The 17,470-nt window shown below is 44.7% G+C and overlaps 1 protein-coding gene across 9 annotated transcripts in view; it reads right to left on the bottom strand.

Moving 5' to 3' along the window:
• Positions 1-355: 355 nt before the first annotated feature.
• Positions 356-17,470, bottom strand: part of tjp1b (tight junction protein 1b) — a 65,616-nt gene continuing 48,501 nt past the window's right edge. For 2 of the 9 annotated variants that reach the window (XM_056415792.1, XM_056415798.1), the window contains 23 exons: positions 17,138-17,244; positions 16,312-16,480; positions 16,052-16,196; positions 13,621-13,757; positions 12,860-12,965; positions 11,998-12,148; positions 11,329-11,437; positions 11,014-11,233; positions 10,347-10,531; positions 10,169-10,264; positions 9,972-10,054; positions 9,117-9,327; positions 8,931-9,031; positions 8,469-8,819; positions 7,991-8,179; positions 6,122-6,964; positions 5,413-5,504; positions 4,956-5,144; positions 4,718-4,854; positions 4,185-4,635; positions 3,805-4,022; positions 3,142-3,285; positions 356-2,089 (listed from right to left, as the gene is read on the bottom strand). In XM_056415792.1, coding sequence (XP_056271767.1) covers positions 1,995-2,089; positions 3,142-3,285; positions 3,805-4,022; positions 4,185-4,635; positions 4,718-4,854; positions 4,956-5,144; positions 5,413-5,504; positions 6,122-6,964; positions 7,991-8,179; positions 8,469-8,819; positions 8,931-9,031; positions 9,117-9,327; positions 9,972-10,054; positions 10,169-10,264; positions 10,347-10,531; positions 11,014-11,233; positions 11,329-11,437; positions 11,998-12,148; positions 12,860-12,965; positions 13,621-13,757; positions 16,052-16,196; positions 16,312-16,480; positions 17,138-17,244 — 4,529 coding nt within the window. In that variant the 3' untranslated portion in view covers positions 356-1,994. The remainder of the gene's footprint in view (positions 2,090-3,141; positions 3,286-3,804; positions 4,023-4,184; positions 4,636-4,717; positions 4,855-4,955; positions 5,145-5,412; positions 5,505-6,121; positions 6,965-7,990; positions 8,180-8,468; positions 8,820-8,930; positions 9,032-9,116; positions 9,328-9,971; positions 10,055-10,168; positions 10,265-10,346; positions 10,532-11,013; positions 11,234-11,328; positions 11,438-11,997; positions 12,149-12,859; positions 12,966-13,620; positions 13,758-16,051; positions 16,197-16,311; positions 16,481-17,137; positions 17,245-17,470) is intronic. The other 7 variants (XM_056415795.1, XM_056415800.1, XM_056415793.1 and 4 more) reach the window with 7 other exon arrangements.

The following is a 17,470-nucleotide window of genomic DNA, read 5'->3' on the forward strand; positions in this document are numbered from 1 at the left end:
CTCGACATATTGCGTTCACGAATATGACGTAAATATTATCCCGTTTCTGGCTTAATACAGCCGGTGAACTGGTCGCCATAACAACGGGGCCAGAAAACCAATCGGATGCCAATAATCTTGAAAATAACAGTGAGCTCAGAGTTTGGTAAGACTTCACCTGACAAGTGAGTTTACATGTGGAATGAATGGGAAGCAGCCGTGAATGACACTTAAATAAAACATAAGTGTTGCATATGACGAGCTGCCATCTTCCCGACCGCTCAGAGGAATCCTTTGAGCATCTGGCCGGGGTGTGTCGATGTGTAAAACATCTGGATGTTTGACTCGACAACAAAAAAAACAATACAAACAGCGGTTACTTTAAAAATGAATTTATTTATTAATACAGTGGTATACTTAGAAATGTGACGCAAATGAGAAAGAAAAAAAAAGTTGAACCAAAGGAACATAAATAAATAAAAATGTCAGCCACACGGGGAAATAAACTAGTGTTGTGTTGAAGCAGTGTTGTCATATCAAAAGAAAATAGTACCGATGTGCCATAATAAATTGTCTATTAGTACAAAAATACATTTCAGGGCACACAATACAGCATCCAGTATCACAAATAAAGGAAGGGACCACTCGTCACAGCAGACCCCCTCAAGAACATCTTTTAAAATCATTTAAACCAAGCACTTCTCTATTTTGTAAATAAGAATAAAAAGTTTTCTGACCGTTAAAAATGCCTTAAGTAGTGTGTGTATATGTTGGTAGAAAAGTCAGACTTATTACTGCTTATGTCAGTTCCAAGGCTCAGGGGTATAACCAGAATACAAACATAACCAATGTAACTGCCTTCTCTTTTTAAACAAACGTTTTCTCTTTTATACAAAATAACAAAGATGTACAAAAGTTCATTTACAGAGAACCAAGGCCATATACTAGCAATATGTACAGCAACAATTTATCATCTTCTAGCTTTTTGTATTTCCTCAAACTTCATATGCATAGCAGTAAAAGAAAGCATACCTTTTCATCAGCCTCAATTATTCTCGTGTGCTAAATCCAAGTTCACTGTTTATGAGAAAATGCAGAGACACCTTTTTCTTCCGTAGTGATCGCTATAACTGAAGGAACCGATGTTTTAAAGTTTCACTGAAAAGTTAATATGCAGATAAGGCATCACTGCTTGCAGTGTACGATGGGATTTTCATGTGTTGAATTTAGTAGTAGCAGGCTTCTGGACCTGAGTCATAGCACATGCATAGATCTCTAGACAGCAGGAGTTTGTAAAATCAAGTCAGTATATTTATCTACGGTAAAACATTGCTACAAAACATCAGTTTTAAACAGAGAGAGCCCCGTCAGAACAAATGGGCATCTGGTACTAATACTTAACCTTCTTCTTTTTCCTTTTTTTTCTTCTTCATCTAAATGATGCCTCTGCGTCTTCCTTCATGAGTCGGGCTTTCTCAAGTCTTTAGAGATCCTTCATGAGTGAAACGCATGACCACAGAACTCACAAACAAAAGTTTTGCATATACCAACTTTGCTGTTTGTGAGTTTTTATTTCTTTTGTATTTTTTTTCTTTTTTTACAGTACCCGAAAAATCCCATTGCAATATTGAATGAGTTTCCAGAAATTCTCATTTTTTCTGCACCGCTCAGACCTTTTTACAAAATTAGCTTTAAAAAATAGTCAAAACGAGATTATTCAGTCTGTGGCACTGGTCATGCATTCCAACTTCAGTTCCTTTGTTTGAATAACTTGTTTTAATCTTTATTTTTTGCAAGCCTTGAAAGCACCGGAGAAAAAAAAGAAAGGAAAAGAGGAGTCCAGCGTTGGGGATGCTGGACTCCTCCGACTCTCCTTGTGTGTGTCGATATTTTTCTTTTTTAATTTTTAGGGCACAGCTAACAACGTGAGAGCATCAGGTTCATACTTAATCGAGCATCGTGCACCCGAGGTCCCCTGTTTATCACATTCAGTAACAGGCCAGCTGTTGCCCTCTTCAGAAGTGGTCAATGAGCACGGACACACAGTTTGCCCCCACCAGGTAGTTTGGGTCTCCGGGGAGAGATTTGTTCTGCCAGGTTTTAGGATCACCTGCAGGAAAGAGAGACATGACGTCAGCTGCTGGAGCCCCGCCCCTTTTTAAATACAGACTCTGGGATGCACCGGTCCAACGTTCTCTGCCCCGAATGTGATGCTTGTGTTCCAGGGTGTCAATCTATGTTGAAATTAACCTTATTAATTAAATCAGTAGTTTATGCGTAAGGCATCAGGCTTGAGTTTAAACATTGCTTTCTTGACTTTGGAAGACAGCAATGCAAGAAATAAATACGTAGCTATCTATTGTTACTTATTATTAAAATAATAAATGCACCAGCAACTTGCTGAACAATCTTCAAAATGAACGTATGTAATGCATCACAAACATAGAATGATATAGATCTGCTCCATTGTCTCCGAGTCAGTATCTGTTGGCATGTTGAGATCGGTGCATCCCCAACAAAAACACAACAGGTACCCCAAACAACAAGAGAATACTGTGACACATCACCAATGAGCCAAGTGTCAGTGAGAACGATGAGTCAAAGCACACATTCAAGCAGGAAACGGATTCCTGCTGCCCACCTTGAGTTTATGTGATTAGTTGATCATTCAAATTAATTAATTACCGTTAACTCTTACTTCATGCATTAATTTATATGCCACCATATTAACTATAATCCAGGGACAGAAGTGCATCTGAAAACACAGCAGTGCTGCTTCTCATGGAAATATAAAAACAGTTTTAGGAGGATTCAAACATCTCCATATTGTTGAAGGACACAACACTCTTGTTTATGTTTATTAGGCTGGTGGCTCGAGGCTAATTTAGCTACTAATTGCTTATGGTAATGTTGCATTGTGGGTAATGTAGGCACCAGGTTTTAAGGAAGAATAATGTGTGGAATTGAACAGACATTTTTTGTTAATGATCAAGACTCTTTAGTTCATATTAAGTGAACCAATCAGACCTCCAAACAGAACAGGCAGAAGAAGAAATGAGAGGAAAATGGAAAACAGAGGACAAGATTTAAATCAGACACCAAACAACATTTCTGTCTAAAGACAAAAGCCCAAAGACCCCAAAAGGACAGAGGACAGCGTACCCGACGAGGAGTCGGAGGATTTTAGAGCAAAAGACCAACCATCGGGGGTCATAGACGCACAGTGAGGTAAGCGCAGCTCCACTGGCTTCAGGAACTTGAGTCCATGCGGGCCGCACATCACCAGCGGACTTAGCAGCGTTTCTCCTGCGCGGACACACAACCAGATTTTAATTCCACAATTTAAACCTGCAGGAATTAATCAGCACCGCGGATTATTTATTACCCAATCAAGAGGCAAAATGGATTCCGGCCTTCATGGTGAATGATAATTAACTGACTTGCCAGATTAATTAAATTACCGCACTCCCTCGGTGCTTAATCTTGATGAAAAAAAAGACTCTAAATATAACTGCTGGGATGAGTTTGATGTTTTAACGTCTTCACATGAGATGTAGTCGTTTGCTTTTGTCTCATTGTAGTTTGTGGAAGTGTACCTGTAGACAGTTAAACATGTATACAATCTAAGATAATGCAGGAATGAAATCTACAATTATCCAATAAAAGGTCAAACTATCCTGAAGTAGCACTTAAAGAAAGACATTCATTAAAATCCTGCATTGCTTCTAAAACTAAAAAGTCCCAAACGTCCTTGTTTACCGCGGCGATAACTTCAAGTGTTTCTCTTCTTCCTCGACATCAGTTAGCCGCAAAGAGACGACTGACCTTTCTCCTTGTCGAGGGGGGGCAGGATGCTGTTGTCCCGGCACACCTTGAAGTAAATCTCCTGCTCCACGTTCTCGGGGATGGCGCCCTGGGGGATGATGATGCTGACGCCCGTCTCGATGGAGCTCAGGACCCCTCCGTTACAGTTGAAAATCCCCCGGGCCGTGGCCACCACCGTGTGTCCTTCGTCCTCGTCGTCGTCGTCCAGCGTGCTGGGGCTGAGGGACGCGGCACAGACGTGAGCATCATCGGTCAAAACAGTGACGGCAGCGACCGCTGCAGAGGACGCGAGAGCCGACCCCCGCGGACGGAGCCGTCTCCGGTCGGCGGCGCGGTAATTACCCTCGGAGAACTTCCTCCTGCTGTTCAGCGTTTCTCACCTGACAGGGACGGCCTTGGGAATGGCGTTGATGTTATTGTGCTGGTATTTGGGCCTGTTGTCCACGGTGCGCGTGAAGGTGTCCAGACCGCTGTCGTGGTCCGGGGGCTGCGGCGACAGCGCCGGCTTCCCCCCGCTGGGCTTCCCGAAGAGCTCCGTCTTCACCGGCGTGTCGTTGGGCAGCAGGTTGTGGTTGAACTTGGGGCTCTCAAACTTGCGCTCGAAGGGCCGGGCGGAGCTGCTGTACGGCTTGGGGACGTAGCGGTTGTAGCTCGTCGGAGCGCCCAGCGTCTTCGGGGGCGCCGTTTCGACGCCATTGACCGGGGATTTGTCGGGGAGGCCCCTGGGGGGCAGGTAGCCGCCAGGGGGGGGGTCATCTCGGCCGGCCGGCCTGAGAGCTGGCAGCTCGGGTTTAGGATTGGTTGAACTCAGTAGCTCGGGTATGGAGTTGGCTGGAAATGATTGAAGGAACAATGACTTCACCGCAGTCTTTGTCGACTGTTACATCTCTGCACTTTGGAAGAGAGCGCTTACCGTCGTTGGGGCTGAGCTTGAGCAGTGTGTTGGGCGACGTGGCGGACCCCGGGGGCCCGTACTGAGAGGATGGGCTGATTTGTAGCAAGGGTTCATATCGTTTCTCCACTGGACTCACCTTCTCTACAGACTCCACTCTGCAGCACACACACAATACAGTGAACACGACAATTGGGATTGTGCAGCTGGTGGCGTTTTGTTTTGGTTCCATCAGTGCGGACATGAGGCGGCGCTCTACCTGTTGTAAGGGTAGGACATCTGAGCTGGTTTGGGCAGATCGTGGAAGCGGTTGATGCCAGGACTCGGTTGGCTCATGGCCTTGCTGTCGAAGCTGCGGCGATCGAAGTAGGACAACTGCTTCCTGTAGTACTCCTCGTCCTCATCTGGGTCATAGTGGTTCGTATGAGGCTTCTGTGGCTCAGGGGCCCTGCAGAGGAAACAAAAGGAAACAAGGAGAAACAGCTGCAGAGATATAAACTGCAGGGAAAGACAGTGGGAGAGGTGGACGACGTCTTGATGGGAAACATCCCGACTGTCATTTTCAGCCTTTGAAGACGAGTCAATGACATGAAATACAAACTTGAGATGGTGAAGCTCAAACAACTATATATAATTCCAAGATGCCTTTCCAAGGATCTCAGAGTCGTCCTTCATCCACCTACTTTGCAGCCCGGGGTTCTGTGAGGACGACGTACCTGTAGCTGGACTTCTCCTGCTCCAGGTTGCTCAGGGAGTTGGCTTTGAGGACGGGGCCAGGTGCAATCACAGGTTTAGGAACATCTGCCGGCTGAAGAGCAAAAAGGGAAGAGTCTCTTTCGTGCTGCTTGCATCTGATCCAGATTTTGGTTCAAATTAACGGATTGCACACACATGGATATCTGTGGCTGACAGCTCACAAGCCGGAGGATTACAAAACAGACGGTCATTTAACAAAAACAAGCTTGCAGTTTGCAGCCCGTCTATTCGGCAGTTTTCTGACTGCAGTTTGGGAAAAGATAATTTGGCCTCTGTGGAGCATTTTTCATTATCTGATGCTTTCAAATTCTTGCATATTAAGTACTAACTGTTAAAACTCTTTAATAGCTAATACTCGCTCTCACCTGAAGTTCAGCCTGACCCACCTTGTACCAGGCAATAATGTTGTTTAAATTTAGAGTGGCAATAACATCTTAGTTATCTACCTCTTTGAGTGTGTGACCTGGCTGCATTTTTCCATTTTGATAGTTCTCTAACTCCAGGATCTTTCTTGGGTATCAGTGTTTATAACTGTGATGAGGTTCTTTAAGAGATCAAATGTAGAGTTACACGGTGTGTCCGCATTGTATCTACAGTCACACCCGTAGCATACAGAGCATGCGTTTGACCCGTTGAGGTGACGGCTGCACAGCTCGGCGAGGAACTCACCCTGAGAGCCGATTCCCCTCCTTCTTTAGCCCTGTCCATAGAAACAGACCGTTTATTCTCAAACATCTTCACTCTGTTGAGCACCGACTGTGGCTTCATGGCCGGGTCCTCGTCCAGGTCTTCCCGTGGCGGAGGGGGGAGGGGTTTGGATCCCGGAGTGGTCGCTGGCTCACCGGGAGAGGGCAGGGTCTCTGGTTTAGGAAGGGGAATTGTGGGCTCAGAGTTCATCATCGGCTCGTGCATCCCTTGCTTAAAGCCACGGTTTGCCGGCCCAGGAATGTAGGTGGGCCTCAGACCAGAGTCACCGTAATACTGCTTTGGGGGCTCCGGCGATCGAGGCGAATTAATGGGGAAGCCGTGAGGTTCTGCCTCGTAAGGGGAGCGGGCATCGTAGGCAGACGGGGGCGGGAGCTCATCGTAACGAACGGGCCCAGGTTTACTGTGCCGTCGGCGGCCGTCGTAGCCCGCGGGAGGGGCCTCGTCGTAACGCGGCCGAGTGGGGCTGTAGTCCCGCCCCGGTCCGTCGTCGTAGGGCGACCGGGCGTTGTAGCCCATGGGTTGCTGGTGGCCCGGCTGGTACCCTGCGGGCTGGGAGGACGAGGTCTGCTGGTCGTAGGGGGGCCACTGTTCGTTGTAATGAGGCACACGGTTGTCGTAGTGCGGGTGAGAGTCGGTGTTGTGAGGCTTTGGTTCTGAGTAGCCGTCGTATCCGTAAGGCGGGTGGTGGTATTCGCGGTATGGCTGTTTGTCCTGGAACGGCTGGTGACAGTAGCTCAAAGACTGCTTCAGGCCATGGTGGATACGCACAGGGTCCTCCATATTGTACAGATCTTTCTTGTACATCTGTGAAGAAACAACACTCGGTGAATTCATCCATTACATTGTCATCATGTTGAGCTTTTAACAAATCGAGGACACAAAGCAGTCGGGGGGGAAAAATGCTTTCCAGACACCAGATTGAGAATAATTTCAAGATTACATTAAAAAAACTGGAACATAAACCAACAACCGTGAGGAATTTAACATTATTAATTAAATTAACCAAATCATTTAGAAAATAAATCCTGTCACTGTTTGATTACACAAAAATCAAGTCAAAGCGCAATTGTCCATTATTTAAAAACAGTTCTGAATGCCTGTTTGACAAGATGCCTCTCAAGAATGATTACAATCCATATGGACACAACAGAGTTTTACACATTAACACATTTTATAAATAGTGAACTAACAAGTAATTTGCACATTTCTGAAAGGCCTCATTTCAAACAAATGATGTGTAGCCTGTAGACAGCAAGTCTAGTTACAGTACTTTGGAAGAAGGTTGATCTGTTGTCATCTCCTCCGGACAAAACTACTAAACGGAAGACACAATGCAGTGTGCTGATGTCAGTTTGTTTTTAGACGTGGGATATAGATGATGGAAATCATGGCCAAGAGTACTGTCTGCAGGTTAGCTTTCATCATGCATCTACTGCTACCGGCACCACAACAGACGACACGTCTACCATTATGATGCCACTCTAAGAGCTACAATCGGTCGTATAGAGGAGAGAGTTAAAGCTGAAAGGAACCCCAAAAACCATTAGGAGCCATGCAAAGGAAGTAAGAGGCAACAGTTAGGGCTGGTAGTGGATGCCTTCACCCTGGTCACAGACTCAGATGGACCAGTCCTTCTGCTCTCCCAGCCCACTGTGATGCGTGTGGACTCGGCTGTCGCACACAGCGGGCTCAGTGAGTCACACAGTGAGGGGGGGGAGGGGGGCATGTCATGCAGAGAGCGAGTGGAAAGCATGTGCGAGAAAACAGGCAGTTAAAGACAGCAGGCTGTGGCCCAGGCCCGGTCCGAGTGGCTGGCGAGACAGCGGGTACCTTTGGTTCTGGACCAGGCGGTCCAGATGGGTGGGGTTCATGTGGTGACTGAATAAGCTCAGGGGCAGGGCTGAGGCTGCTAAGTGAGTCGGCCTGAGGAGCTGCGGCTGCAGCAGGCGGCTCCTCTAGGTGCATAGGCTCAAGCTGTACAGGCTGCTCAACAGCAGGGGGCGGAGCAGCCTCAGCTCGCTGTGAAGTATTGTTAAGAGACATTTATAACACAGCCTGCCAAGGGCACACATGGTACAGCTCGGCCCAACACCATGAGCTTCTTCCTGACACTGAAGCAGTTTGACGCCAGCCAGAGAATGTGGGTAGAATAGATAACATACCAGTAGCTTCTAACACATGTTTATGACTTAGCAAAGGGCTTTTCATCTGAACACAGGTCAGGAGACCAACACTGAACACAAGGGAGCTGTACCTCAGCTCGGCAGCACTTTGACCACCACCAGTATCTGCTAGATATTAATTTTACCTGTTGCGGCGCAGCCATCTTGAACCCGGCAGGGTCTATGCGACTAGCTGGGTCGGGCTGCACCGGTTGCTGGTATCCAGGGTAACCAGGGGTGTCCTGAATTACTGGCGGGTCTTCTCGCACGGGCTCGGAAGAGCGGGTGATGGCGGGCTCCGTGGGCAGGCCCACTTCGTCGTTCAGCGTCTCGTCCAGCTCCTGGTCCGTGTAGGCTCCGCCCTCCGTGTCCGTGTCCTCGTAGTCAGACGTGTGGCGGCTGTCCGTGCTGTACATGGAGTATTCACTTCCTGGCGCGGACAGGTAGGACAGACGGTCGTCGTGGATGTCCAAGTCATCCTCCGTCGTGCCATCCGCCTGAGCACAGAAATGATCATTCAGGTGTTCGTGCGTCGCTCAGTGAGACGAACGGGAATCGAGAAATATTGTCGAGGCGAAAGGAATCTCGCAGCCGCCGCCGCCGCTCACCTTGCCCTCCGACACCCACACCAACTGGTTCTGCTGCTGCTGGGTCGTTTCTTTCAGAGCTCCGTACCAGCCGTCATTCATATTGTTCATGTTGATGGTGGCTTAAAGAGAGTATCGCTGGGGTCAGTGTCACTTCAAGAAGAATACAATGTGTAAAAAGACACAAGAGACACGTTGCACACTCACTGGTGAACAGGTGGTGATTATTCTTCCTCAGTTTGATGGCTCTCTCATAGAGCTTCCTGGCGCTCTTCCTGGACTCTGAACACAGCCTGGTCCTCATGTTCTTCACCCCCTGCTTCGTATCAGGATTTAGGAAGACCACAATCGGGTACCACTGAGCGTAGTTCAGTCGGTCCACAGCGTTGGGGGTGATGTCCAGGACGGCGTGTTTGTCCTTCATGAGATAAGGGCAGTGAAGACGAGGGATTGAAAAGATATACAGGACTGTCTCAGAAAATTAAAATATTGTGATGAAGTTCTTTATTTTCTGTAATGCAATTAAAAAAACAAAAATGTCATGCATTCTGGATTCATTACAAATCAACTGAAATATTGCAAGCCTTTTATTCTTTTAATATTGCTGATTATGGCTTACAGCTTAAGAAAACTCAAATATCCTATCTCTAAATATTAGAATATCATGAAAAAGTATACTAGTAGGGTATTAAACAAATCACTTGAATTGTCTAATTAACTCGAAACACCTGCAAGGGTTTCCTGAGCTTTGACAAACACTCAGCTGTTATAAATCTTTTTTTTTACTTGGTCTGAGGAAATATTAAAATTTTATGAGATAGGATTTTAGAGTTTTCTTAAGCTGTAAGCCATAATCAGCAATATTAAAAGAATAAAAGGCTTGCAATATTTCAGTTGATTTGTAATGAATCCAGAATGCATGACATTTTTGTTTTTTTAATTGCATTACAGAAAATAAAGAACTTTATCACAATATTCTAATTTTCTGAGACAGTCCTGTATGTGAGGAAATAATCGAAGAACCTAAAACGCTGTTTCTGAAATACAGGGAGGCAAACTCACTCTGTCAATGATCTGCTTGATGGTGTGAAGACGAATGATTCCTGAACTCCGCTGGTCTGTTCCTGCATCTCTCGGTTCACTCTCTGGAAAACGGGTGAAAGGGGGTTTTATGCAGAAAGAAATCTGAACCACGAACATGTTCACTGTCCGGGGATGTCATCGACAACATATGTGCAGCATAATGTAAACAAACATACTCGCAAGCTCAAAAAGATCTGGCTCTTCTCTGGCAAGCTTTTCTCGAGCAACATCAGCTATCGGCCCAAATATCACCACGGGTCTCAGGAAACCGGCTGCACGGAAATATTGTATTTTTTAGAAAGACTTGTGAAGACATGTAGGCTATCGGCTGGCAGACGTGGTCAGAGTCCTCACCCTCTCTCAGTACAACTCTTTCATAAGCCGGGAACTTTGTCTGGACTGGCTGGGAGGAGAGATCCTCTCTGCTCTTCCTCAGGTTCCTCTTTGAACTCCGAAGACCACGAAACCTCCAGAAGTCCGCCCTGTCGCCGCCCGCTGTTTTGGGGAGAGTGTATTGCACGCTGGACAGCTGCTCCGCTCTGTTAGCACATGGCACAACGACAGACACAGTTCTTAATGGAACACAAGCTAATGGCGTACATTTGGCACAGCTAACCTAAACACTGCCGATGCCTCAGGCAATGATAATCATAACACATTAAATATTAATAGAGGAACTGTTGTGGCAAACATGTATCAGGCATGTCACTCTTTGAGATAACTGACATGATTCAAGCCAAACAGACACATCAAACCTATTTAACCCGCAGATGAAAACCTAGTAATCTAATTTGGCTTATAATGTCATTAATAAAAAATATATAATTTCTATTATTCTTAATAGTCTGTTTTTTTATGCAACCTCTATATTTTAGCATCGAGTGTATTTTATTTTCAAATGTTATTCTATTTGCCCTTGTTTAAATATATATTTGTTGTAAAGCACTTGGAACCACATCTCTTATACAAGAAGTGCTCTATAAATAAAGTTTATGATAACAGTTAATGTCTCTCCGGTCACCTGTTTTTGTTGGGGATGATGCCTCTCTCCACCTCTTGGTGATTCTTGCCGATGCGGATCGCCAGCCAGGAGCCCAGCTTCCCGTTGTAGAGGGTGTCCACCACCCGGAACACCTCCCCCTTGTTAAAGCTCAACCCGTACGGAGATTCCTTCTCGTACTCAAAGTGTGTCCGGATGTAGAAGGAGTCCCCGACATCAGACTCCACAATCCGCCGATACACTGAGCGGGAGACAGCGAGTCAGAAACATTGGGCTATTGTGATCAATAGAAAATAACCTCTCATCTCATCTCATCTCCTTACTCACTTCACTTACCATCTTTCTTCTTCTGGGCCAGAATGGTGACCTCTTCACCCTTAGGGAGGTCCAGTAGGAACAGCACCGCCTCCTCTCGGATTATGTTTGAAAAATCTACATTATTTACCTGGAATTTAGAAACAGAGATTACTGCTTTACGCTTACCACAAAGTGACGTCACTGTTGTCTGGTAGTTTAAAGTTTGAGTTAGGAAGTAAGCTTCATTGTTCAAAGCGTGCGTGAGGTGTTCATCTCTATTTAGATAAAAGCTTTACAGAGCTCTTGCAGTATTGCCAGAGCAGTTTAAGATTTTACTGCAATACAAGAACTCAAGCCATTCCTCTTTATACCAAAAGAAAGGAGGAAGAAGAGGTACACTGAGATGTATGGCTTTGAGGAAAAGGGACAAACACAGCGAGAGGAAACTGTTTTTTGTGTGTGCTCCCTCGGGGCCATCGCTAAGAGACCGGCATGGAGGTAAAAGAATTTTGGAGCAGCCAGTGTGTCAAACCATGAATAGGTACTTATTGTTAAAACAAGGAGAAGAAGAAAAAACAACAATCATTTGTGACATAAAATAACTAAGCTCTAAGTTGTAACTTTTTTACACTCATTTTTTTCAAGATGAAAAAGAGCCACTTGATTTCTCGCTGTCAGGTTGATGTGTTCAAACATAACAAATCTCACCCTGAGTATTTGGTCGCCCTCATCCAGGCCCTCCTTAGAAGCCGGGCTGTCCTCGAGCACTCCGGCTACAAAGATGCCCACGTCGTTCCCCCCGGCCAGCCGCAGCCCCACGCTCTCCCCCTTCCTGAACTTCACCAGCTTCATGCTTGGCCTGAGGAAGGGAAAGACTATTGTTCGGATGACTTTCTCGGACAGGACGCCATTCGATGGAATTTCCGTCTTTCAATTCGATTCAGTTTATTTTGTATAGCCCATTCTCACAAATTACGGATTTGCCTCAGAGTGCTTTACAATATCTACACATAGACATCCCTGTCCCAGAACCTCACATCGGATCAGGAAAAAAGAAAAAACCATGGAGCAAACTTAAATTTAAGAATAGTTGAGTGACTCCTGGATGCGAGCCAGCTTTTCTTTTTTTTGCCGAGACTCTTTACCGAGCTTATAAAAGCAAAGACGTAAACAAATGTTCTGTAGAAAGAGAAAGGCCCAGTGATAGAGAACATTTGAATACATTTAAATCATTTAGCTAAAGAGAAAAATAGCCACAGTAAACTGTCTGATGTTGTGCATCCAGTCGTAATAAAAAACTGTGTTTTAAACTGGGCAACAGACCTGTGTTCCCAAAGACATGTTTCTAAACTGCATGAAATCTACAAGATGTTGCATCCACAATGCTTTGTGTGGATAACATTTTCAAAATGTGCTGTTATGTGAACTGCAGTTAAAGTTAATCACTCTTGCCTTCATGTTTTATTGAACTGACACTTATGTAGTGAGGTGCTCACAAAAGGTCACTTTTTATTTTATAGATTTTAATAAGACTTGGGGATGGTGTGATATTGTTCACTGTTAATATTACCGTAGGATGCTTTCGTCATGGGCAGCACTCGGCATAGGGGCATCAGAGGGACTGACTGGCAGGTCTACATCTGGCTGTCCAGGCTGAGCATACACCGGCTTGGGCTCTGAAACAAAACACAACCTCAGGTCATTAATGCAGACGTACGATAAACATGTGAAAAATGCGCTGGGCAGGTTTTAAAAGAAATATTCCCTCAAACACATTCACAACATAACAATGCCACAGATACACGAGTCAAACTAAGTACAATTGCACAAATAAAAAACACAACTGTTCAAAACCATAGACTGGCAAAGTGTCATTACAGACGCTCACACACACACACACACACACGCACACACTCTAGGCGCAGAGTGTCCTGAGCAGGGAGGTCAAACAGAAAGGCAGCAGAGTGCTGCAGGCTGGGGAGGAATGTCAGACTCGATCAACTCGGATGGTTTATTTTCATCCGTCTCCAGGCACACTCAGCAGAAGTCTGGATCTAACTTTCTTTTTTTTAATCATTCTTTTAAAAAGGGCAAACATTACTAGTTTAAATAAGATTTAATTTGACTTGCATTCAATCATCAATGACATCATCAATGACTGCTTCCGATGGACGGGCAGACCCACACTCGCATGTCGTGTTTGCTTACAGGCACAAGATACAAACTCTGGGTGTACTGCCATGTGCACGTGTTGACTTCTGATTTACAAATCACTTGTCTGACGTGTAAACACAATATTAAGGTTTAATGGTCGTTTGTTTTATTACCGACCTGGGAGTGGTGGGAGCTGTTTCTCCTCTCGAGCAACAGCCGCCTCCTTCGGTTTGGGCAGAGGAACGTCCTCTGGTAGCTTCACTGGAGTAGAAGACGGCTTCGAGGACCGTTCGTCATCACGACTTCTGTGACTGCTGGAAAACAATAAATATTTTTTGCACAATTTGTTTTTAACCAAGGAATGCGTGAGATTATAAATCGTGTATTCTGGAGATGTAGAGCTTGGAGGTAGCTTTAAGGCTACATCTTGAACAATGCCAAGGCCGTGCACCACTCAACACGAAACCTAGACTGTCCGGAGTGTCTCCTGACCGCGGCGGGCTGAGAAAGGAAAAAAAGGTGGAGCGAACGGCTCTGAGGCTGCATCGTAGAAGGTCACTACTTTTTTGTGCTCTATTTTTAGAGCAGCTTATCTAAGGTGTCAGAGTGGATTCTGTCCTCCAGGTGAATTTCACAGTGTGACTGGCTGTGGACCAGTAAAGGTTTGACTTGCATGCCAGTTTTAAAACAGCGAGTCCGCCCGAACTGCTACACAGTGACCCTGGTCGATTATGAGTCAGTAAATGACATCATAAACACTCTGTGTTTCATTAAATACTGGCAATCTCGATGCGTTTCAAATAAAGCGTCACGGTTCCGTCCCCAAACTCCTGGTCACATGGCTGCTCACTGGCACAACTTCTCTGGCACAATACGGATGTATTCACAGGCGGAGTGACCAAGTGGCGAGCAGGAACCTGTTTGAACTGGCTGCCGAGGAACAAACCTCTTTTCTACTCCATCCACAAAGAGGCCCCGCTTCAAACCTGCCAATGTTCTGAACTGAGAGAACGGGTCACCGGTCCTGATCCAGATCTCGGTTCAGATTAACAGTAACATCCTGTCCCAGCATCTCCTTCCTGTTAATTTACATACTGAAATGACGTGTACGCCAGTATCCTAGCTGTGTTATAATACAACACATTGTTGGCACATAATTGAGAATAATATTGCACACAAAACACAATATGTTCTATCAAAACAGAGATACAAATCAAGCCAGACATCCACAGATCTCTGAAAAGCTCAGCTGCAAAAGGAGAGACAGTTGACACTGATAGTGGGCGACGGCATTGTGTTCCTCCATTGTTGGAGCGACATTGTCCTCGTGCCAAACTTGCGGTTTGCTCACAGAATCATTCAAGAGGATCTTGTGATCATCTCAAGTCAAATTAAGACGCATCACTGAATAATTGATGTTATATAAAGTCAGCAATGTTCCTTTAGGCCATAACTGGCTGTCAGTCATCTTTGCAATAGAGAAATAATGAATTTGTTCCATGGAATTCAGTGTTTTGTGAGAATTGAGGGTTGTCTAATAATCTACATTAAATCTATTCAGGATTTACTAGCACTACTATTACAACTGCATAAAGGTGACATTAAGTTCCCATATCAAATATATCAGCGCTTTTTAAATTGATGTGTGGAACATTCTCGAGAATTTGATGTCCTCTCTCATTTGGAACAGACGCACAGTAAAAGAGGTTGGGCACTGAACTTTTACACAAAGTAGAGCAAAGTTTTGAACCCAATTGACCGAGAGCTTTTACAGCTTAACAGTTGACTTTTATTCTCCTCGGGACAATAAGCAGTAAGAAAGGGGAACAGCTCTGGTGCTCTATCGAGTTCAAATGAAAAATGAATGAGGTACTTTAAAAAAGTTTACAGTCACAGACGTGCTGAACGCGTTGATGGCTCAAAGATAAAATCAAAAGTCTTTCACAGCCAAAAACCAAACAAGTCTATTTTAATTAAAATGTGACAGATTGAAGTTCATTATGACAAGATCAGCTACATAACACTCATTTTTAAGTTAATAAAGAGCTGAAACTAATTATCGTTTTGACTTCTGAAGGATATGCTTATAATTTGCTCAATTAATCGTATAAACAGTATCCATCACAACCTAGACAATCCAACATGATGTTATCAAATTGCTTATATTTCCAATCCTAAAAACAACAAAAAGCCTATAAATAATCAAAGTACTATCCAATTAGAGAACAAGCAGCAGCAAACCCTTCATAATTGAGAAGCTGGAACAAACACTTCAACTAATCGGCCAATTATCAAAATACATTATTTTTCTGTTCATTGACTAAATGATTGATTGTTTTTCATATTAGAAATATGAAAAATTCCCTTTCAATCAAAAATCTGTCTCTTTCAGTGACTGTAATCTATAATAACAGTTGTGTTGATATTTGTAATATTGAGCGGTAAGAAGTCTCTGTTGTGTTTCAGTAAGTAAACAAACATTGTGGCCTCTACTAAGTCATTCATTTTCTTCTTCTTCTTAATCTTGATTATTGTTAGTCCTTGATTATTAGTTGTATATCAACCGGAGAAAGATCGTAGCAGAAAGTAGTGGCTTGAAGGTCTGTACCTGCCATTGCTGATCTGTGGGGGCGAGTGTCTGGAGTGGTCTGAGGGTTCAGATCTTCTGTCTGGAGAGCGGGAGCGGCTGCTGCGATGTCTGTCATGCGATCGATTGGAATGGTCGGATGCCAGAGAATGGATATCTGAAATGTCTGATCAAACAAAAGCCACTTCATCAATGACGGCAGTCGGAAAAACACACGGACAAGTCGGGCTTCTCAGCCGCGCCCCATTTCAGCTGAACCCAACACTCAACAGCCCGCTCACCGTCTCGGTCAGAGGCGTTGGCTGAAGCGATGCTGTCATCGAGGTCAGGGATGTTCAGCAGGGTCGCCCTGTCGTCCCTCTGCACAACCATTTTTAGCTTGCCCTTTGACCTTTCTATCAGCTTCTTGGCATCTATCAAGGAGAGGTTTTCTGTCACTGTGCCATTGATCTATAGAAAATCAGAGAGAGAGAGAAGCTATTAGCCATGACATGACAAAGAACAGAAGTTACAGTCACAAAAAATTAAATAAATATTGCTTAACAAATTATTGCAATAAGGTGTTGTGTAAAAAGCTACATTCAGGCTACAAATGCATCGTCCAAAGGGCACAAGATCACATGCAAATAAAGTGCAGCACTCATTATGTTTGTAAGGGTCAAATCCATCAGTAAGCTTCAGATTGGGCTGTGCAGGACGAACTCGCACATCATTTTGACAATTCCTTCCTTTAATCATTTTATGAACCTTTCATTCCTTAAATGGGAGCATTCAAAGAGAGTAAAACGACATGTGTGTGAAGGCCGAATGTGAGAAGCGATTGATTCGGAGCAGCTTCAGTTCAAAAAGCAACTCTCTTTCTTTCAAATGTGAAATAATTGAGTAACATCAGGCAGACGAAGCAGCAACTGGAAGTACCGTTATGCAACATTAGATAGAAAATGAATTACAGTGAGTAAATTCCAGCGCAATATGAATTATTCCCTCCATCAGCACAAAAATGGGGAAAATAAATGATAATATAATGTAATTTCCAATTGTCTCGTTCATGTTTAATATTTCATGGTATACGTAGCACATTTCCAGCAGGCTTCTTGAAGGCCTCACCTTCAGAACAACATCTCCTTCCTGGATGTTGCCGTCTCTGGCTGCCAGGCTCTCGGGGGAAATGTCCTTGACAAAGATGTGGCTGGCCAGGCGGAGGCCATATTCTGCTTACAAAGTGAACGACAGCAACAGAGACCACGTTAGCACAGAGTTCCCGTGGCCGCGCCGACCACACTGGGCTGTCAAGCTGCTGCTCCCGCTGGGATTAACAGGACAGATTAAAGAAGATTAATTGCTCTTTTACTATACTACTGGATTTTGCTGCGGCTGGCGAGTTTTGTTTACTCTGGCAGTCGGCCAAACGCCGTCTTATTCTCTCCTTAAAGCCCGACT

Source organism: Pseudoliparis swirei, chromosome 6 (genome assembly GCF_029220125.1).
Source record: "Pseudoliparis swirei isolate HS2019 ecotype Mariana Trench chromosome 6, NWPU_hadal_v1, whole genome shotgun sequence".
Lineage (NCBI taxonomy): Eukaryota > Metazoa > Chordata > Actinopteri > Perciformes > Liparidae > Pseudoliparis > Pseudoliparis swirei.